At 42.4% G+C, this 22,482-nt stretch overlaps 1 protein-coding gene across 16 annotated transcripts in view; it reads right to left on the bottom strand.

The window, feature by feature from the left end:
* PROM1 (prominin 1) overlaps nt 1–22,482 on the bottom strand; it is a 71,823-nt gene that overhangs the window by 48,902 nt on the left and 439 nt on the right. For 4 of the 16 annotated variants that reach the window (XM_052780424.1, XM_052780425.1, XM_052780432.1 and 1 more), the window contains exons 1-2: nt 17,186–17,353; nt 10,435–10,848 (exon numbers count right to left, since the gene is read on the bottom strand). In XM_052780424.1, coding sequence (XP_052636384.1) covers nt 10,435–10,654 — 220 coding nt within the window. In that variant the 5' untranslated portion in view covers nt 10,655–10,848; nt 17,186–17,353. Of the gene's footprint in view, nt 1–10,434; nt 10,849–15,532; nt 15,626–16,233; nt 16,327–16,951; nt 16,973–17,185; nt 17,356–22,482 lie in introns of those variants that run through there. The other 12 variants (XM_052780431.1, XM_052780435.1, XM_052780428.1 and 9 more) reach the window with 9 other exon arrangements.

Genomic DNA, 22,482 nt, shown 5'->3' with positions numbered 1-22,482 from the left:
TAATGTTGATGGCCAAAGAATCCACCATGCACGTTGGTGCAGAGACTGCAGAGAGGGTCCTGCCACATTGCTCGCCCCGTGCAGTCTGCCCTCTTTCCACAGAGCAAGAAGAAAACTCACTCTGTAGGCCAGGTGGGAAGTCTCAGAGGTGATGGGATCTTCCCACACACTAAGAGACCACTTTAGTCCACAGATGAGGAGTCTAATCCATGCATTCACTCATATAGTCCAGAGCGTTCCTTTCCAACTCCAGATTCAAAAGGTTCACTCCCCTCTTCACAATGTCTCCCTCAGATATTGGGCCATAACCCTTGTCCTCAAACTAAGAAAAAAACCAGCCTTCTCAGATAAAAGTTGTGGTGAGAATTTACGCAAGCTATCTCTCTATACAATTCCCAGGTTTCTTCCTTGAGTTACTGGGAACATCAGGCTGGTTTGGCTTCCACCCTTCTGCTCCTTGCAAGAGGCCATTCTGGCCCTCTTCCCTTCGAGCACAACTCCTGAGTAACACCAGCTTCTGAAGCTCACACACAAGACCACCTACTTACACTACAGAGATGGTGAAAGGAAATTCTCTGTTCAATCACCTGTTTATTCACCTGCACTAAAGAATAACATGCAAAAACTAGAATCTTGTCCAAAGGCATGGCTGATGGTTTAAGAAAAAAAGGCAAGTAAGGAAGGAACCTTGCTGCTGTACCTCACCACTGACATGCTAAATGAAGCCCTAGAACCTGTTATTCTACAGTGGCCAGAAGAACTTGTTTGAATGGAGGTAAAAAATGACAAATACATACTAAATTGCTTAAGTATTTTAACTTCTCATCTGCTACGGCAACCTGTCTTTTCACCCTCTTCTGCCTTCAGTATGCTATTTCCTCTCATCAACGCAATCATTGTCCATTTCCATTCTCTGACTCCACATTCTTTAATTACATGCTGATCAAAAGCAAGAGAAATACGCTTATCCTACAGTACTCTGGCTCAGTCTCAAAATCCAGCAACACTCAATATGACAGAAGCAAAAACATAATAAATGTATTTTTAAGGTCTCAGCAGACTTGTAAAGCACATATGCTTTATTCACAGTTGAAAGGACAAGCTACTAGACCACCCAGAAATGAGTCTTAGCTTATACTGGATGCAGTGAGGGGCAATGTAAGAGGGGGGTAAAGCTGCAATATGAAGTAGGTAATGAAAAGATGAACAGCTATGAGCAGGATTGAAACTGTAGGATTGGTCTAAACAGGATGAGCTTTAACCAAAGTGCAGGTAGGACTAAGCATGGTGCAATTGCTGAAGACAAGGAATTGCAGGGCAGCAACAGCTGCTGAAGGAACTAGGACATGAAATTAAGATGACCCCCTTTGCACCCTTCCTGACAGAAAATAGCATTGATCCACTCAAGAAATTATACAGCAGTGGATCAGATAATAGCAAGAGTCAATGAACTTCATTCATGCACACAGAAAGTTCCCCAATTTCCCAAAAATATGGATGAAACAATCGGAGTTTTATAAATTTAGCTTCCTCGAGGTTGTTATTAGTCAGGAAGACCAAATGGGTAATTTAAGTCTTCCACTGAAAATCCTCACACCTTATAGCTGCCCCAAACTTGAGGTTATTCCTTTAGTGCAGTCACATTTTCCATTTAGGCACATTCTGCTTTCCATCAACATGCACAGACAGCATTAAAGAGCCTGGTCAGGAAAAGGTTTAAAGAAAAAAAGAAATAGCCACAATATTGACTGTTACAGGACACCTAGAATGAAAGATTTCTCCTTTGAAAATAACCTTTGCAGGGACTTCCTAGTTGTTCTTTGCTACAAAGAAAGTTCTGTTCTTGCTGAAGTTTTGGAATAAAGAACAAAAAGAGAGAAGCCTTTAGAAAAATCTTTGCTTAGGAGGCTATAATAAATTTGCATGTATCACGCAGACACAAAGTCAAGTAGAAAGCTTTGAAGAAGTATTCCACACAGAAACTGCATTCTCTCATTTTCTGAAGGCAACAAAATTTCTGTAGCACATTGTTTGTGCCACAGCAACTATTCTTTGCCACTTGCTTTGTTTGCAGTAGCTACCTAAAGGTCTTCCTAGGCCACCATCTGGTAAGGATTTACAACAGATTATGGGCAAAGATTTAACTTGGTGCACTGTATATGCTTGTCTGTTTTAGCACACTGCAGAGACTGAGCAGCTTCTTGAAAGTGTGGGTTGTGTAGACATATTGGACTTGTAACTTTGATCAAAGTAGTAAATATTTAGACTGTATTAACAACAGCATTTTTCCTACTCCTTTCTCTCTTCAGAAGTTGCTGTAAACTGAGGAAAGCACAGAAAATCTTCTCATATATTGTATAACTTGAATTATTGGAAACATGAATACAGATAATTGGGAATGACACACTGGAGCCCTGCTGGTACCAGCTTTTAATTACCTCATTGACTGGCATTCTGGCAGCTTCACTGAGATTCCTCAGAATTCCCTCCGTTTTCCCATTTCTGCAAGGGCCACAATATTCCACATATGTTTGATAACTGTGGCATGCATACTGGTGCAAAGTACTACAGAGATCACTACCTCACTTAAAAAAAAAAAAAGGCAAAAGTAAAGGTTGCTACTCTGAAGAAAGTTAATTAGGCCTCAAGTTTGTGTTTGTTCTGTACAGGTACACCCAGGCATCTTTCAGCTGAGTTAAACAGCCAAAGCAGTAGTTAGTAGTAGTAAGAATATTCACATTCACAACTGTAATCACTGTTTAAAGTTCACAAAAATAAAATAATTTGGTATATTTTCAGAAAAAAGATCTTGACTATGTTACAATGCAGTACAGGTCATAATTTAATCACAGAACTGTTGTTAGATGAGAAGAAATAGATCTGCATATTGCAAAAAAGCGTCAAAGCAGGTTTGTGGGCTTTTTTTGTAACTGGTAGGCTTACACTAAGATGTATATACTGATAGATTAGTCAGCTTAAACTACAATAGCTGACATTCGTGGCAGCTGGTTTGTGGAAAAGAAAGAAGTATACTCAAAAGCTTTAATAACAATATGGAAAGATTTTATACTGTTAAAAGGATTACAAAACCCACTAAAATTAATACTTAGACATTTATTTTGCTCCAGCAACTTTTGAATAGTGCATATTCACTTAGAAAAAAGCATCACTTTTGTTAAGATCTAAAAGTTACAGAAAGCATCTTGAGAAGCAAAAAAAAAAGAAAATAGTGAGAAAAAGGAGAGGAAAAAATTCTAATTCTCATAATTGTCAATGTAATTAAACATTGAATTTGAGGAGTGTGGAAAGATTTGTTGCAGAGATCTATCAAATTCTTATTACTTTGGCTGACATAATTCAAGAAAAAGCCATCACTGAACACGACCTAGGAGTTTGTTGCTCTGTAAACGATAACCTAAGCAAATAACCTAAGCAAACTGTCAGACAAAAAAAAATGAGAAGGCTAGGCTAATGTTATCTAAGTCTGATGGTCTATAACAAAGAAAAGAGAAAGTCAAATGACTGCTTTTCCAATAACAGGCAGTATCGATACAGTATCTCATATGATTAACTCAAAATGCTTCATAAGCCCCACCCCCAAAACACATACCACACAGTAGTACTAATTCATAGAATCATAGAATCATTTAGGTTGGAAAAGACCTTTAAGATCATCAAGTCCAACCGTCAACCCAACATCACCATGCCCAATGAACCATGTCCTGAAATTATCTAGATTATCTACATAATGCATTTTTAGGACACAGTACCTTTGCTTTTTTCTTTAAAAATATAGAAACCCTATCAATGAAGCTTCTTTACCTAGAATGATAAACAAACACCAAGGCCACCTTCTGTCACAATACCATCCTGTACCTCCCATCCTTCCCTTCCTTGTAGTCAGCACCCCTGGATTTAGCTGCGCCCAGAACTCATCCCCTGCACACCAAGGCAGGGAATGCTGCTGATCAGCTCTTTGGTTATACCTTGTGTCTGCCATTAATGGCCATAGACAAACAGAACAGGGTCGGGACAGTTTCAAGCACAGGCCTGGCACTGCCCACACTGTAACTATTAGCAGGTTTCCTCAGCCAACTCAGTACCTCACCCAGAAAATGCCCAACCTACTTGCCAGGAAACGTTCCCAACAGACAGAAAGGACGTAGCTGTCTAATTTGGAAGGGATGGAAGGCAGTTTAGGTTGGGAAATGCGAGCCGAGTCTCAATACCACACAACTGTAGGCCCATTTTATTTATTATTATAATCTAGCCTCCAAGAAGCACTACTGCTTCAGGTGCCCTCCAGCCTATTACCACAGCCGTCTGTGGTAATGCCACTTCTAAACACCCTCCCCACACAAAGTAACCCAACTCCCTCAAACTCTGCTTGAGGTGCATTTTCATTAGTTTCTCCCTTCTGTCCTAATAGTGTTGAAATTGTGAAGCTGGATTGTAATTTTCCAGTTGCTGTCAAGGCATGTTTTTTCTCCTAGGCACAGCTGGCAGGCAGTATTAAACCAGATCAGGGCAAGCATTGAGGATACTGTAGAGAAAGGATTCCAGATGTGTGCATAGTGCAAGATTTTCAGATGATCTGCTATGCTACACTGACTGAAAAATGACTTGCATATTTTCCACATAATACCTATCTTCAAGAGATTCCTTGTTTACGTAATCCAAAAGAAGCGGGCAGGAAGACATCAGAGAAGTGTTAATGTCTGCAATTGTAGTTTTCTGCAGTAACCTGTAGTAGATAATCTGTATAAACCTCCTCTCCCTAAAATCTCTGTCTCCTCCCTGTCCACAAAAAAAATCCTTTTGACAAGCAATCTGTTAGATAGTCTGCAGTTTGGAATAGTTCAGGGAAAATGAAATTACTCTTCTGACACCTAAGAAAATAAAAAAGCAGGCCTTAAATCTGCTTCAGAAACGTTCTCAGAGTGTTCCTTGTTTACATGGGTATGTCATCATGTAGAACATCTCTTTGCTTCCCAGCAAGAAATGAGCAATGATTTTTTTAAACACTATTTCCTTAAATGTATACAAGTGGGCAGAGAAAAGAGGCTAATTTATCTTGTATCTTCCTGCTGCTCCATCTTCCCCCCAGTATTTCCAATGTTAGACACAAGAAATTTCTTTCAATGTATACGCCATATTATCAAGTAAAGGAGCACTGTAAGTCCCCCTTCTTATCCCAGTTCTACCCAAATGACACCACCACTACTTGCTATATATAACCTCTGTCACTGAAACCTGCATTTTTGATATAAACACTTCAGTTACTACTCTGAATTCATGTCACAGCTGTAGCCACAGTGCTGGAAAAAAAAACCAGTTACAGGGATGTGGTGAAGGCACTGACTCTACAGCTTACCAAAATCATCATTTCACAACACAGCTTAGCCAATCTAACAGCTAACTTACTAAAAGGGCAGGTCTTGCTCTTCTTCCCTTCTTAGTTCCTGCACCAGCAATTGCATCTGTGCTCCCAACCCAGCTCCAGAATGTAAGCTTTAAGAAAACCAACTCACATGCACAGGGGGGTAGCTATAAAGCACTATCTCAAAAAAGCAGTCTATCACATCAGTGCAGTTTCATACCCAAACTAAAACTGAGACTTCCCACAATTGGAAAAAGGATACTGTAACTTAATTTTTTATAAAAGGTCATAATTGCTTTGAGTACCTAAGCAGTATCTTATGTTCCTGGACTGCAGCATCTGCACGTAAGTCAGAGCCAGAGCACAGTCCTTTCACCACGTGCTGGCATGGATATGCCCAACAGTCCTGGGAAAGTCTCAAGTTTAAAAAGCGAAAGGGCATTACCAGCTACCAGTAGCTGAGTTCAGCTCCAATGCTGCAACATCCACACACATGCATTTTTGTTGTAGGGGAGCTGTGGAAGATTTATTACTAACAGGAAGCAAAGCTAAAGTGGAAACGGGTAACCAAGAACTAAGGAGTTACAAAAGGCAAAGAGGCTAGTCTTACACACACACAAAAATAATTCTTACTGAGTTTTTAACTGAGGGGGTGATAAAGTGTTTGGATTATTTGCTTTAGAAACTCACATCCAACACAGCTAATGTATTAAAAAAATCAATATCCTAGGAGCTCAAACCTACCTACAACAACAGGGTTTTGCATATGCATTTTCATATGCATATGCATACAGCTATACTAGCTACAAATACATTGTTTATTTTCACATCAAGTTATGTGATTCTTTTTTTAATGTTAAAGTTTTAATTGCTGAATACACTCATGTGAGAGATTAATTGCAGAGATAGGGAACACAAGACTAGCTTGCTGAACTCTACAATTTGCAGCTCCTTTGAAGAGTGACCAGGTGAGGAGAAAGGAAGACCAAAAGGGGTCAGAGACAGGACTCTGCATTAAAATAGTCAAGTTCTGATCCTCAGTCTTATGCTTAAACTGTTCAACAAGTGACACTCCACAAACAGAAAAAATTGAGAGGTGTAGAACCAGTCTAAAGAACAGCTTGTTCTTGTACCGCACAGGCAAATAGTACATTTAACTCTTCATACTGTTTTGCCCAGGAAGTACTTGCATTCAACAGTTGATTTTTATGTTAAAGTTTTATTCCCACTTCAGCAGAAACAGGGTTATCCACAATAAAAAGCAGAAGCTGGAACAAAGCAGTTGTAACTTAACATAAGTGGCACAGCTGTCCTGCAATATGTTCAGGTACAGTACAGTAAGGTAAACAGGCCTGTAAGTTTTTGTCTTATTTCACCTAAAAATAGGAGCAGGAGCTTTATTCCCAGCTTGTTTCCTCTGTGAACTCTTCACATTTTTGTTACAAGACACAAGCTGTGAAACCAAAGATTTGTTGTGCACATCCTGCTGGCAAGTGGAATCTCAGATTAACATCGTCTTACTGCAACTAACAACAGGTTTCCATGGGAACAAAAACAAAACCATGATAAGATATTCATAGCAGCCAGAGGATCATACTGACCATGCCCTGTCTACACCAAGTTCACATCTCCAGATCTCCAACACAACAGGTGACATGCACCATGTCACAACCATGAGCTGACTTAACTTTATTAATAAATTAACACTTCAGTTTATGACAAATTCTAAGTAAGAGAAAAACTGACAATTGTTTTGTTAGATGTCCTCTTAGCTGAGTGATAGAAACAACTCGTAATTTTCCTATTATCATCTATTGATTGTAAGTGGTGCTATTAACAGGAAAGAATAATGATGCTCTATCCTACACAGTCCTCAAAGGTAGCAGCACCATCATCTCCATTTTACAAATGGAGAAACCAAGGCACAGCAAGATTAAAGTGACCTACTGAGCCTCACATAGCAAACCAGTGACCAAACACAGTCTTTTCCACTCCAGTGTGTCATTAACTCAAAGTGGAGGCTGCTTCCCCGAGTAACAGTTTACACTTGGGAGAAAATTCACTCCCATTTAGACCAGTACATCATCTAGTGAGGACAGAAGTATTTGACTGGTGGAGTTGAAAGCAGAATCTATTTACATTCACTGAAGCATTGCAATCAGATATCCTAGTTCACTTTTTTAAACTAGTTTCTTGCCATATCCAAAGTGCACAGTGCTGGTCTTAAAAATTCAGCAATTTAAAAAAACTTGAGTTACAGTTCCTTGCCCTGGTTCTGTTACTGTGCTTTATGAGAACACTGTATTCAATCCCATTAATAACTTACCTATTAAATCTAAACTTAGATTAAGTTACATATCCACAAACTGGATGGCATGAACAAATTAAGGAGTAAATAATCACTTTAATTCAAAAAAACCCTTACAAAATATTTCTTGACTGATTTTTTTTTCTTTAAATGAAGTGATCCCTTTCGACTTTTAAGCAACATATAAGAACATTTAAATATATGTTAAGACTTAGCAGCATGCAAATACTTCAAGAACAACATTTCCCGGAGACTCTGATGTACTTCATATTTTGCTTTATCATAACAGTACAAAGCTCATACTAGCCTTCTTCCTACAAGGCACACTTGGGACTGAAGGAGTATGAATGTTATACTGTAACATATTCAGCTCCATCAGAGCACTACTGGAAGCACAAAGATGACTTGGAAAGGCAGGAATATCTACATGCAATTGGACAATCCTGCCACTTTTTTCCCCTCCCAGCTAATAGCACTAACAGTAGATTGGAAAACCAAACATCAAGTACTTCCAAGAATCAGGAAAAAAAATAAGACTACTAAGATCAAAGGTCCAGGTGACTGATGCCAAGTCCTGCCCATGAATTACACTTCTCCTCAATGTTATGGTTATATGCAATATACTGGGGCATCAACCTAGACCTAGCTCTTCTGAAGCACCAGCCCAATCGGAATGACAAAGTTTTCAGTTAGAAACATCAAAAGGCTTGCTTTCTGTGCGTTTTGTGATTATGTTTATTTTTATCTCTGAATCAAAATTAAATCTATTTCAAGTTGGCAGTTTAAAAAAAAAAAGGCATTTCAAATATGTAACTACACCATTAATACACCGAATGTGAAAATAGAACAGCATATGGCAAAAGAGATTATGGGGATTAACCAATTAAATGGTATGACTCAAACCAACATGATCCGTCAAATCTGTATTTTGCAGTGAGGTCTGTGGGGGCATGGGAAAAGGACTTCACCTAATGCAAATAATGAAAGCCAAACTTCTAAAAATAACTGATTTAGCAAAAAGCATCTGCAAGAAAGGAAGGAGAGGTACGAGATGTTCAAAGCTTACAAGCTAAGAACAAGTGATTTGCTTCTGGATGTCTCCTTTCTCTTTAATGCTGGATTTCACAACACCTACTTGATGCAGAACTTACTACAAGCAGTCCCACAGGACTATAATATTGATCATAAATTCTATACTCCATAATTATTTACATGCTTAGGACACATAATATTAAATTTGACATACAAAGTTACAGACCAAATTCCTGTTAGTATAAAGACACAGTAAACATCTTGCTGAAATCAAGTGTCCACAACAGTATGAGAATAAAATATTCAAGCAGGACTTTAGGCAGAACAAAGGCCTGTTAAGAGTTGAATGCAGATGATAATCCTAACATATCAGGCCTCACAGAGAGGCAAATAGTTTATCTAAATATTTAATGGCAGGAAAGAGGATAGAAAAGCAAAGATAATCTGGAAACAATTCCTCCCAAAGGTAACATTACTGTCAGCTTCATGCAATTGCCCTCCTTACACCTTGTGTAAGACCTGCTCAGAAGACAGATCCTGCAGGGAATAGGCCAGGATTTTGCTCTCCTGGTTAACACCTGGGACTCTGGGCACTTGTCTAAACAGAATTCATTCATTCAAGTTCATTTGAGCTCATTCGTCTACAGCTATTGAAGAAATGTCAAAAATACAAGCAAATAATAGTTCACAGGTATCATACAGGTACATGACCAAAGAATTTATTTAAGACTTTAAATTACTAAGGGTTTTAATATATAAATTGAAAGATGTACTACAAAGTAACACAAACACCTTTTATACAGCTACAGCTAAACCACCAAAAGAAATCAATAACAAACCAAAGCCATTCTTAGACTTTATTAAAGCTTCACCTCAATATAACTTTAAATGCCAATATTACACAGACACATTAGCATTTTGTTTTAAGAGGTAAATGAAACAAAAAACACATTGGAAAGTTGATACAACTACCACATCCACAAACACACAGCATTCCCAAAAGCACCTTTTAATCAATGCAACCTCGATAAGCACACACTTCTCGGATACCTTAACTTTTCCTTTAGAAGAAGGCACAACTTAGTAGGAAAGGAAAGGAAAAAAAAAAATCTCAATAAAACAAATGCAGTTCCAAGTCTTAACTTGACAGCTTACAAAGGAACAAGAAGTTACACGTGGCTGTGTAATGGAACTGACCTTATATAAAACTTGACTGTGGATGCACAGATACAGAAACAAATGAAATTTATTTCAAGTTGCTAGGTTTCCATTTCCTAGGCTAAATCTCATAATATTATAACCACTTGACTGTTTCTCATAACATGCAAATCTCAGAGAGCTGTCTCTTATGGATTTAATATTAAATACAAAGCAGTTTATGCTTTACTCCTATCTCATGCTTCTGAGCATACATAGGAAAAAGTTTCAGTTAAAAAAGCCTCAAATGCATCAGTGACAGCTTTGAGATATATAAGCAAAGGTCTGTGAGATTTCATCAACATTTCATTTTCATTAACAATCTCCCTCCCACTATGCTTAGGAGAAAAACATTACTTTATGTGGGACCATACACATTTCCAGGCCATAACATGTGCTAACTAACAAAGCCCTTCATATCAACTACTTCCAGATTATGGTCTTAATATCTGCAATAGGATGAACATATCAATAACACATCTTTATTAAAAAAAAAGGAAGTAGTTTATCTACTTACCTTGAGGAAAAGAATTTGGCTGCACTAAGTACAGGAATGCATGTACTATTTTAAACAAAATTCCTATTGGCCCAGGTTCATGGTATGCACCTGTATCATACGTCTTGGCTGGTACAAATCCAAAATCCAAAGTCCCAGGAGGCGGTTTGTATATAGGCTGTACCTCTGAAATAGTACTTCCACAAAACAGCAGCAGCAGCAAACAGAGTTCCACAGCCATAGCTAGCAGTATTCATAAAATTGGAGGTAGAGATATTTGTCCCACCAAGTCTAGATATCTTCAATACATTCACTTCGGGGTTAGCTTTCTAGCCAGGAAAATGCTGGTGCACCCTCAGACCTTTTATTCTTTAATGTACTCTTGCTTCGGAGTGGTACAGAAGCCTTTCGTGGAAATGACTCAGCGCACCATCTCTGGCAAAAACAAGAAAGAGCTCGTTAAGGTGTGTGCAAGCACATAGGAAAGTGCAAGACAGCCTGCATTCTTCTGTGGAAATCGAACATATCAATAGTGGTAAAAGCAAGCTAGATAGGATAGAAAAGAAAAAAAAAAGATTGAGGTTTGTGAATAATATGGCCTACTACATACACTGTACTTGAAAGAGGGGGGAAAAAACAATTATGCATAGTTCCAGGTCAGTGAGTTTTCAAAAACAAAGCAAGCAGAGCATTGGGACAGCTCCAAGGGAGACAAAACTAAAGGAACAATGTATGAATTGCGCTTCTAAGTACAATATGCCATGTTACAACTGTTACACAACGCATTTCATCAGCCACCTGATGTTACTGTAGTTGATGGCAATCATTACAAGTCATATGCTGTACCTTCTATAATCTCAACCTTTCAGTAAAACCTTCCAGATACCAGCTACTCCTAATCGTCCTCCAAGACTGAGGAATTAAATTATTCATCAGTGAAAAGCTAACAAAAAAAACCCCAAACCCCAACAAAACACAACTTCACCCTCCTGACAGGTGATAATGGGTGTCAATAATTACTTTCTATTAACTCAAACTATCTCAAGGCTCTTCTTAGGAACTGGAGAAGTCACCTCAATAATTTTTATTCATAGCTTGCTAAAGCTGTGTGTCATTAAGATGACTTTGGATGCTTACACATGTTTAAGAATGTTCTGAATCTACAAAAATCACAGCAGTTCAATCAACCACCACTTAAGAAATGTAAACAGAAGAAGCCCCCCCAGGCTTCCAACAAAACAACTGACCACATCATCATCTATTGGGGGCTAGGTATAAGACTACTTCACTTCAACATGGGCCATGGTGGCCTCCAAGGAAATAGACCAAAAAAACCCAAACGAAAGGCAACAGAAAAACTTCTGCCCCTTTCTGACTTTGGAAGCCGCATGTACTTGACAAGTGTACCAGCAATCACTGCACTGACTTTCCCACCCATCAGACTGACTTATCTTTGAAGTGTCTTTGGTGATCTACCAGAGTGCCACTGGTGGGGATGCCCGAGAACACGCTGCTCATGACAAGCCGTCCACTTCAAACTGGGGAGCACCCAGCACAAACTGCCTTTTCTTAGCACAGTTGTGCCTCTGTTGCCTTTTTCAGCAGCACTACCCAATAGAAATATTTTTAATCTCCACATTGGTGTTCAGATGATTCACTTGCAAGAATGACAGCAAAACACCTCACAGCCTCAGTCAGCCCAATCCTACACCAATACCTTGACTTCTAAGGTGCTTCCAGGTCAAAGAGATGCTGTAGACAAAAGACTTGAAAATCGGAAGTAAGGTGAGACTTAAGTCTCTCCCATACTTTACAGTCTCTGGTAAAACAAATGCTACCTTTCTGAAAACCAGTATTGACTTTCAAAAACACATAGTGCAGGCTTGTTTAGTAGTCCATCCTGCATTCAAAGGATAGATTGAGATCAAGAAAAATATGGAACAAAGGAATACAAGACCAGATCAAAGAACCAGAGACAGATTTGTTTCCCTGTAGTCCAATCAAGTTAAGAAGAAAAACTCAAATCTATCTTTCCCCCTCATGGCTAGTAAAAACCAAGAAGAACGAACAGTAATAATGCTATGAATAGCAGAATTATCCAAGCCTTCTCCAAAAAGGCTATGTTAGCAACCACTCTGAAATATGATGCTCAACACAGGAACACAAGAACTTAGAACACATCACACCATGAGTATTTTCCTATCTGGAAAAGACTCATTTGTTAAGAATAATCAAAGAAAAAAAAAAAAAAAAGAGTCCAGCTCCAAAATACTATTTTTCCTCCCTTAATTTTTTCTTGAGACTAATTTTCTTCAGTCTAAAAGGTAGTTTTCAGTAGAATTTTCTTTTATGCACCTATTACTCTAGGGCTGAACATAGAAATGGTCAGAAACCAAAAATTGCTTAGGCTGCAGTTTATTATCAAATTTACAAAAACACTACAGGACAAAATATCACAAGACCAGAACTAAGTGGAAAAAAAAAAATGTTGCCTTAATGACAGAACAGTGAAGATGTGCAAGTTTGATACAGTACAGTTCAACTTAGTTTTCTTAAAAAAAAAAAAGTTTGAACACTTTTTCTAAGTAAAGCTTAGTTTTCTGGAGATTTCTCAAGTACAGTTGCAACACTTCAATAAGGCAGGAGAAAAAGCTCACACATAGTGACTGAGCCTTGATTCCAAGCAATACAAAAGTGTACAATACAGGGAAATGTTAGGTGTGTTTGTGAAAGATGAAATTGAGAGGAAGATGGCCTCTGTAACTGGTGTCTTAAGGAAAAGCTAAAAGACAGGGCATGTCCTCTGTAGCGCATTCTGTTATACTAGAGAGAGGGCAGAAGAAGAGAAAGTACGTACAACTTGTTGTTGTTAGATTTTAGGTTAAGGACAATTTAAAGTGCATCTAATTGTACAAACAGGCAAATAAAGCACTGTCAAAATGTCCTCTCAATATAGGAAAATAATCACTATGCCTGCTAGAAATGCGAAGTCATGTATTAACCAAGACAGAAAGTTGGGAGTTTTAAGACAAGGACACTACTGCAATTGCAAGGACACTACCTGTACTGCAGATACAAACAACATTCTACTAAGTGGAGACACATAACCAGCTTTCAATTCTAAAGACGCTACTGAAATCTCCAACTCTACATAATTTTCAGTTAAGCTTTTATAAAGTTCAGAATTTTTCAGCAAAGCAGGTGAGTTTTTTGCAAATCAAAGAATTTGCAGAATTCTGACCATATTCTCTTCCCCTCCCTTTGTTGGCAAATAAATGACGATAAACATGGTATATATAATCTTACTGGGCAATTCCTCCAGGTTGACACCACATCCTCTCTATACTACATAAAACACTAATATATTTTCAAGGTTACATTAATATGATCAGGAACTCGCAGAAACATTATTAAACCTGTAACTTGGGATACCTCTGAGCATTCAGTATGTATTCAACCTACCTAAAAATAACTCAGACGTAAAAAGCTCCCAGCAGTTATCCTTATCTTGATATCTAAAAGAAACTTAGCTGCGAGCATCTTAGTTAAATATGCTAGACTAACAGCATTGAAGAAGAAAGATATATCCATGAAATCTGTAATTTTGAGAACTGCAAGAATGACATACACGAGTGACACATATAAAGAGAATTGCATAGCAGTTTATGGTACTCTTCATTGCAGCATGTGGCTATCTCATTTCCTCAGAAACAGCGTGGCATCACTGCAATCCATGAGCTACAGTAATTGCCAGTACAACTCTCCCCAAGTTCAAGTACAGTGAATGAAAAGAAGCTGTGTGAACCTTTGAAGTGCTTACATTAATTATCAAATAAGATATCAATTTCATTACTATGTTTCAATTAAAAAAAAACAACCACAAACCCTGTTACGTACTTAATAAGATACATAACAATGAAAGCATTTAACTAATTTTCTGTGTGGTTTGCAAGTGTCCATCTTTAAAAGACTAGGGCTTTTGCTTTTTTTCCTGTGGTTGTCACGAATATTCTACATGTACAAGTCACTAAACATAATTCCTGGGGTTTTAAACACTATCTGTGGAGAACACAATCACCCTTTTACCAAGTATGTTGCAGTATTATCATATCTCTGATATATCCTACCTGTTATTAAAAATATTGTAATATTCTCCCAAACCAATAAAGCTGCAGCAACTCCACTGTAAGTTTAAGAGGAGGAAAGGAGACAGAGCAAGAGCTGCATTAGTTCAGCAACTGCTTCAATGACACATCAACTCTAAATAACAGACCTCAGAAACAGCATGATGTCCAGCTCTTTGTTTCAACAAGACTGGCCTCCTTCTGTTTAACGCTGCAATCCATGCAAATACAACACTGCAGTGCAGCAATGCAACGATGATTAACCCTGTGAACTGAAATTCAATCAACCAAAGGCCAGGTTGATAAAGGTCAATGTGGGAGCCTGTTGGCACTGAACCACGATGGGATGGTAGAAGATGCAGTTGTCCATAGGAAGCCCACACAAGGGATCTGCCTATGTTTGTTGCATTTTTTAACTAGTAATTTGAAAATTCAAGTCCATAATCCCCTTGCATGAGGTTGCTCCAGTGAGAGCAACCACCAGAAGAGCAAAATGAATTAAAACAGCCACAAAACACAGTGTTACAGGTAGACGACTAAAACTCCTAAGTATGCATTAAAAAAACCCCACACCACCACCTTCCCATTCAAGAGACATAATACAGCAAGCCAAGTTAGATGCTGGCAAGTTAAAAAGGTAGTTTTCTGTTACAGAATCCGTCCTAAGCCTACCAACAATTACAACCTGTTGCCACAGGAAGAGTAGGAAACAAATAAACCTAGTAAGTACTAGAGACTGCAGGATTGAGTCTGGCAGCACTGACAAAAACCAAACAAATAGAATCTTCCACACAAGGTAGCCTCAGTATGCATCTGACATGCTTGCTATATGTTGAAAATGAGTAAGTGCTCAAGTCAGGAAAAGCTGGATATTCAGAACCCAGTTCACTTTGACCAGCTACTTAATAATTTGAAAACAAATAAATTTTTAAAAAGCAACACCAAAAAATCCTGCTGTTTTACAAGTCACAGCCATTTGCAAACAACAAAGAGACCTGTAAAAATTCCAAATGAGGAATCTTCCCCAGGACACCAGCAGGTCTGATTTTTAACCGACCGCCTAAATGTTTGAAGTATATTTTCACTAACTGAACAACAACAACAAAAAACTCAACTTGATTTTAAGTGCTGAATTTACTGTAGTATTCATAGAGCATTCCTTGTGAGAGCACTTTTCAGCATCACATAGAAAATTTTAAAACACAGTAAAGCCAGCCCATAAACAGAGTGGGTTTTGGCAAACGTGGACCGATGAGGGCTGAATACGTGTCCCAACACCAAGGGACTGGGACGACAGACCCCACGTACTCCCACTGCCAGCTGAGACCAAGTCTTTCCTTCGCCTTCTGTCCAATTACTAAAACTGTAGAGACCTCTTCCTCTACCACGCTGCGGGTACCGCAGCTCTGCCTCTGCTGGAATACCGACCGATTCGGTAGTTTCTTCAGTCGCTCCCCTGCGTGTCTGTGTGCAGAGGAAGACACAGCCCATGTTTACTACCACAGCTGCCTCTTTCCCCCCGCTCTCGGATGAGGTCCCCAGCTCACAGCAGAGCTCACCCCTGCCGAGAAAAACGTCTGACCACCCGGGGTAGGCTGGCGCGATCTGCCCAGGTACACGCTGAGCAGCAAGCTACCAGCAGCACCGCCTCAAGTAACTCCTCCGAGGCGGCATTCGCCGCAGCGCGCTGCCGTACCGAGCGGGGACCCCCGGCGGGAGCGGACGGGCCCTTCTCCCCGCTCACATCCACGGTTTCACCGCAGAGCCACGGCAGGGGTTTGCCTCCCCTGCCTCCTCCGCCCCTGACGAGCCGATTTCGAGGCCACCGCGGTGTCCCCCTCCCCCTCCCCGGCGCCGCTCAGGCCCCACCGCCCGCTTCCCCCCTCCTCGGCCCCGGGCAGGTGTCGTGTCCTCCCCGCGGAGCGGCTCTCCCTCTCCCCGGAGACCTCGGGGGCTCTCCCCGCCCCGCTCCCGCCACTCCTCTCTCTTCAGTGGCCGGAAACTCACAGCTGGCCCCCGAGCCCTCCTCAGCCGTCCCCGCCACATACGGTCCTCCGGGGAGGAAAGCCGCTTCACTCGCTCTCCTCCTCAGCGGGCGGATCCGCCCTCGCTCCCCGCGGACCGGCACACGCCGCCCCGCCGTGCCGCAGCCCCTTCCCCCCGGCCAAACCCGTCCCTCCCGCGGGGCCCCTGCCCGCAAGCACACTTCCCCGGCTCCCCTCAGCACAGACCTGCCCCTCTGCCCCCCGCCTTACGCCGCGCTTTCAGGGCCGGGGCTCCCTCCCTCAGTGCCTCCATCCCGCCACTCCCCGCTCCCACAGGTCGCTCTCCCAGCCCGACTGACCCCCCCGCCCGCAGGCAGCCCCGCTCCCTCGAGCGCCAGCCTCCCTCGACGGCCACCCGCCCCACCTCACCCGGCTTCCCACAGCGGCCCCCCGCCCGCCGACACCTCTCCTCCCCCGCGGCCGCACTCTTCCCGGCCAGGACCTTCTGCCGCCCGCAGCGGGAGCAGCCGGGGAAGGCGGCGGAGCCCCACCCCCACCTGCTGCCTCCCCCGGCCCCGCCGCGCTCAGAGCGGCACCGGCGGCGGGGGAGCGCTGCCCCGGGACCCCTCCTCACGTACCGCCCGCCGGCCCGGCGGCACTCACCGGCCAAGCGGGGAAAGCACGGAGGCGGCGGGGCACGGCACGGCCCGCTCCGCCTGCCGCCTCAGAGCGCCGCGGCGGCGGTGGTGGTAGTGGTGTCGCCCGCGCATGGATTATGGAGGGCGGGCTCTGCCCCGAGCCGGGGCTGCGGGACCACCCCGGCAGGCTGAGGCTGGAGGGGGGAGGAAGAGGAGGAGCGTGGGGGTTTTAATCCCGGAGCGGCCCGCCGGGAGAGCGGGAGCTGGGGAGGCGGGAAGGGCTTCGTGCCGCGGCTATTTAAGCGCGGCCGAGCGGGTCAGGCTGACCCCGCACTCGTACGGGAGGGAGCACACAGCGACCTGTTGCTCCCCAGGCTGCGAGGCGGGAGCCGGCCTCCGCCCGGCCGGGAAGGTGCCCCGGGACCAACGGCCGGGCTCCGCCGAGGCACGTCTTCCTTTCGCCCCCAAGTGTGGCCGTGCCAGCAGCCCTCTTGGGGGATTCCTCCCAGGCCTTGGTTTGAGTTCAGGCGGGTTTGCTTTTTCCTGTCAAGGTGACTTACCCCATTAGCTTTTGGAAAAACATCTTGTTTCACCCTTCCCGAGGGGTGTCCTTATTTCCTGATGAGCCTATCATTTCTTTTAGGGTTGGTATCCTGAGTGGTTTTTGTTTCTGAGGGCCAGTGATTTACTGGTTAAGACAAGAAGTACTTTTCTTACTGATTGCAATACGGTAACACGCACTTTCAAAGGCTCCTGCACTTGCCTCCTTCTGCCCTTTGTGATTTTTATTTGCAGCTTTGATATTTTAATATAGTTCCCCCATTGCAATATTAAAACATAAACATGATTCTTACCTCTCTTACTAGACCCTCCATTACTCAGTGGCACAGATCAAGGCAAAGCAAGAACTTGTGCTGGAGATCCAAGGTCATGCCGGTTCCTTGGAAGTCCTTAAAACACTGACAGAGAAGGCAGGCAGTCTCCTTTTTGGCAGGCAGAAAGAAATCAAGGCTACGGCTATGGCAGCAGACTGCATTGCTAATGCGAGTTTGGCCAAACATTGAACAGTTTCCCCACGAATGGTACTTGGTGTTGCTGAACTCTACCTGTATTTCAGCTCAGGGCATTTGCCAGCAATGCACGTCAAAGAACAAGCTGCCACAGTGGCTGCATGTAGAAAGAACAATTATTCTGACTACAGCTAATCCCAGACTTCTTCAGCAGGAGGATACGCAGTGGTACAACCCAAAATGGAGTAGCACAGTGCTCAAAGAGAGGCTCTTGACCTAGTTCTTGTTATAGGTCTCATATGCACCCTAAGCCATGTGTCAAAGAGGGGCAATGCTGTAGTCTTGGGGAAAACACAGAACACCTTGTCAAAAAGAAAAACGTGTTAAATTAGCCAGCTAGCCCTCAAATCCAGAAGTACAGCTCCTGTCTTAAGCTTTGGATGAAAATTGTTCTAAGTACAAGAGAATATTCCTTCCAAATAATAGGCTGTGAGCACCCAACACTATTAATGAGATTTGATTCCCTTGCTTCCGTACAGGGTTAAAGCAGAAAGGCCAACTCTCACTGGCCTCATTGACTGATTTTAAACTGCAGAGCGAAGGCATATGGCTACAGCGATAAATAACTGCAAGGGTGGAATAGTCTGTAGGAACTTGAAGAAAATGTGGAAATGTGGAAGAGAACAGCATGGAATGAAGTTTCAGGAAATCTTGCCTTGCAGGAGCCAGAGCCACTAAGATTGTCTTTTGGATTACTAATTAATAAAAGTTATAGGTTTACTACCATTCATGGTAGGCTACCTCAGACAGGACTTCTAGGTGAGAAATGTCTGTGGTTTGCATAAACACGGACATGCAACTAGAGTTACAGGAAAAAGATATTAGCTTTCAGAGAAGAACTGAAAATAAATCAAGACCAACACTATTAATGGAGGCATTTCTTTAGCAGACTAAGCCAACACCTATTTTCTGATCACTATTATCCATGTATAACAGATTTCCTGCTTTTTTATGGATGATGCCATCGATATAAGAAAGCTTTCCAGTCACATCTGAGATTCTTTGTACTATTGGTATCTAGCCTGATACAAAGAGTTTGCCTAAGGTGTCTGGAAGTGACTGGGTTAAGATAATTTATATTGTATTAGGTACTGAAAATGTGTTCTCTGAGTAGCACCTAGTTAAAACGTCAGAGCTTGTCACTGTGAGATGGTAAATGGAAGCATGACCTCTTCAGCTGCCTCCCATTACACTGCTGGCAACCCCAAGTATATGCCTGACCTGAAAGTGCTCTAAGCAGCTGTTGACCTTTCCTTGATGTTTCTTCTCCACTAACTGCATGTCAGGTAGAGGCGGACAACTGTAAAGTGGGAAATACTGCACCGGTTTGCAGCCCTTTCCTTCATTCCCTGTCTCCCTGCCATCCAAATCACAACTGTGTCCAGGCTTGCTTAGCTGCACACTTACCCGCCTGACGTTTGGCTGTGGGCACCACGAACGATGTGCTGGTATGTGGTTTGCATGCACGGTGTAATGCAGTCACGTTAGAGAAGTGGAACGCGTAAATGCGGTGTGGAGTCTTAGCAGGCTCAGAGAGCATCCAGAAAACTTGTCCTCCAGGGACTGCACCATCTTTTTTCTGTGGTCCTTTATGCCTTAGGGCGATTGGGCTAAAATTAATCAAGATGCCTTCTAGCTTTATTCTTTGTGGCCAAAAATTTTAGATGATCTCAGCACTCAGAGCTGCGGTCAGGTTCCTGAGACAGCTAAACCCCTAATTGCTCACATAATGAGGAAGCGGTCTTTCAAACCACAGCGCAGTAGGTGCTAAGGCCTTTGAAAACCTGCTTTATAAGCATCCAAAACAGGAACAGCTGGATGAAAAAACCTGGCCTGTACTCTGTGGTAAGCATTTGAAAATCTGGCTGCGTATCAATCATTTCTGTTACCTCAGAGGAAAATCCTCAGATAACAGGAAGATACATGAGATTTAGAGCTTAACTATAATGGTTGTATCATGTAATTGATTTTTAAGTAGAGCTTGTGATTAAAGGTCTATTAGATAAATAGCCTTTTTCATTAGTTGGAGTTAAGCTAGGCATAGTATTGCCTGAAGAGATTTAAAATTATAACTCCAACCTTTCCACCTCCCCAAAAGAAAAAGGTCAACGTAGAAAACCTCTTATATTGCGTTTAGTCTTCCTCTGGCTGTTCCCTGAGCGTCTGTTCAGGGAGAGAAGGGTGTGTGGAAGTTGGGGAGAAGAGCAGCGTGCCTTCCCTGCACCAGGGCTATGGAGAAAAGTGATTACACCCTTTGCCAAGAACACGCCGAAGAGTGAATTCTGCCAACACCCCAAAATCCAACCAGTCTACCTATCCCTCTTGTCAGCTGTTGCCTTTAGCCTGATGCCTGCCCACTTTTCCCAGCTTTCTGTGGGTTATAACCTCCGAGACCTTCCCTGCCCTCTGCCACCGTGCACTCTGCCTAGCTCTGCCCTCCCTCCTGCCACCCAATGCCACCCTAACCTTCGGGTCTGGCTTAGCCCTTTGGATTCTGCCAGCCCTCCCAGTTAGCTAATGCTGCCCAGCAGCACCCACCAGCTACCCATGTACCCCATGCCCTCCTTCTGCTCGGCTCCCCATAGGCACTGTTCCTCCCCTCTCCAACACCCGCAGCTGCATCCCTCCTCATCCTTAATTCTCCTGTGGGATGTGAGGCTTAAGGGATTATGGTCTGTGTGAGTTCACAGCCCGAACTCTGAGCTGTGAACTCTTCCAGGCTAGAGCCAGGCTAGCCCAGGCTTTGCAGGCTCTGGGAGAGCAGGGAACTGGGGTTATAGCAGGCAGGAGGAACGTGTTGCTGTATTAGACAGAAAACACATAAAATTTGAAAGAATGATTAGGAACCATAAAAATGGTGGGAAACAGCACAATTGCTGTGTGCTATACCCTGCCATGTATTTGCTTAATTTCTTACTCCTGAGGGAAAATAAAAAAAAGGAAATGGACAATCTTACTCACATTCATTCTCAAACTTAGAAAACAACGTGACATTTCATTGTAGACCTTTGAGTCATGCCAGTTTAGGATATGATTTCAGTGAGGGTTGCCTTCATTTGAATGGAAGATTTATCCTGCTGTATATCACTTTAGGATGCCTTCAGAGAGTTGGTGTTTTGTCAGCTACACATGTCTTGCCATTACACTCTGCTGTGCTCCCTTCTTGCAACTGTGATGGGTCTGCATGACAACTCGTCAAGGAACTTGAAAATTATATTCATTGCTTTTCATCTGAGGAAACCACTAGTAGCTGCTATAACAGATTTCACAGCTAAACAAAGATACAAAATGACAGGGATTACGAGGCATGTACTTGGAGCTTGTAGCTTCTTTTATGAGCTCCCCCTTACCCTGTTTTTCCATCATCTCTGTGTTTTATTTCTGCTCGCAAGCTTTGACGCTTGACATCATGATAAATTACCATGTCAGGCATGCTTGAAATTAAAATGGGAAAGGCACATGTCTTTTTGACACTGGAACAAAAGGAGCATGACTTGGTTCTGATGCCATTTGATAACAGATTGGGGATAACAATTGATAACAATGGCCGACTACCACCCCAGATTTTGGTTCCAGCTCCAGCACCTTATGCTTCTTTAGTGACATAAAGGTTCTGAACAGCAGCAGCTCCCAGGTTCTCTCTGTGGGAACTGTACATAATGAGCCGCCCGACAGAGGATGTGGCCCCATCAGCAAGGGCATTGCAGTTTGTTAGAAAGCAACTTATGGCCTTAAATAAATGCTTTCAAATGAAGTCCTGAAAACTTCCTGCACAAGTGTAATTTCACCTTATAGAAAAAAAGATTTTAAATAAGGATGATCCTGTTTACCAAACTCGCGCACACACAGTTTGCTGCCTTTGCCCTCAGAAATGAGGGTATAGCCATGGGGAATGTCTGTTGTCAACTCCTGATAGTTCCTTGCTTGTGACCAGTTAATCGCTGCTTACCACTATGGCTGTTTCTTGTGGTATACTGGTATCTTGTGGAGGCACATACGGGCTTCAGCCAGGCTGGGTCCCACAGGCACAGTCACAAAGTTGAGTCCTGGCTAAGGAAGTCACCTGTGCACATGATGCAAGTGACCTGCAGCTGTATGTGGTACAGCACCCAGCCTAGCCTGCTGCCTCACCTCCGGCTACAGTCATGGACACCTGGAGATTAGGACTGATAGATTCTTTGCCCTCTCTTGTGGCTGATTTGATTTGATTTCAGTTTAAGCAATGCATTTATTTATCTCTGCTGAAAGCTAG

Source organism: Harpia harpyja, chromosome 2 (assembly GCF_026419915.1).
Source record: "Harpia harpyja isolate bHarHar1 chromosome 2, bHarHar1 primary haplotype, whole genome shotgun sequence".
In the NCBI taxonomy this organism is placed as follows: domain Eukaryota; kingdom Metazoa; phylum Chordata; class Aves; order Accipitriformes; family Accipitridae; genus Harpia; species Harpia harpyja.
This window is presented reverse-complemented; position numbering and strand designations above follow the sequence as displayed.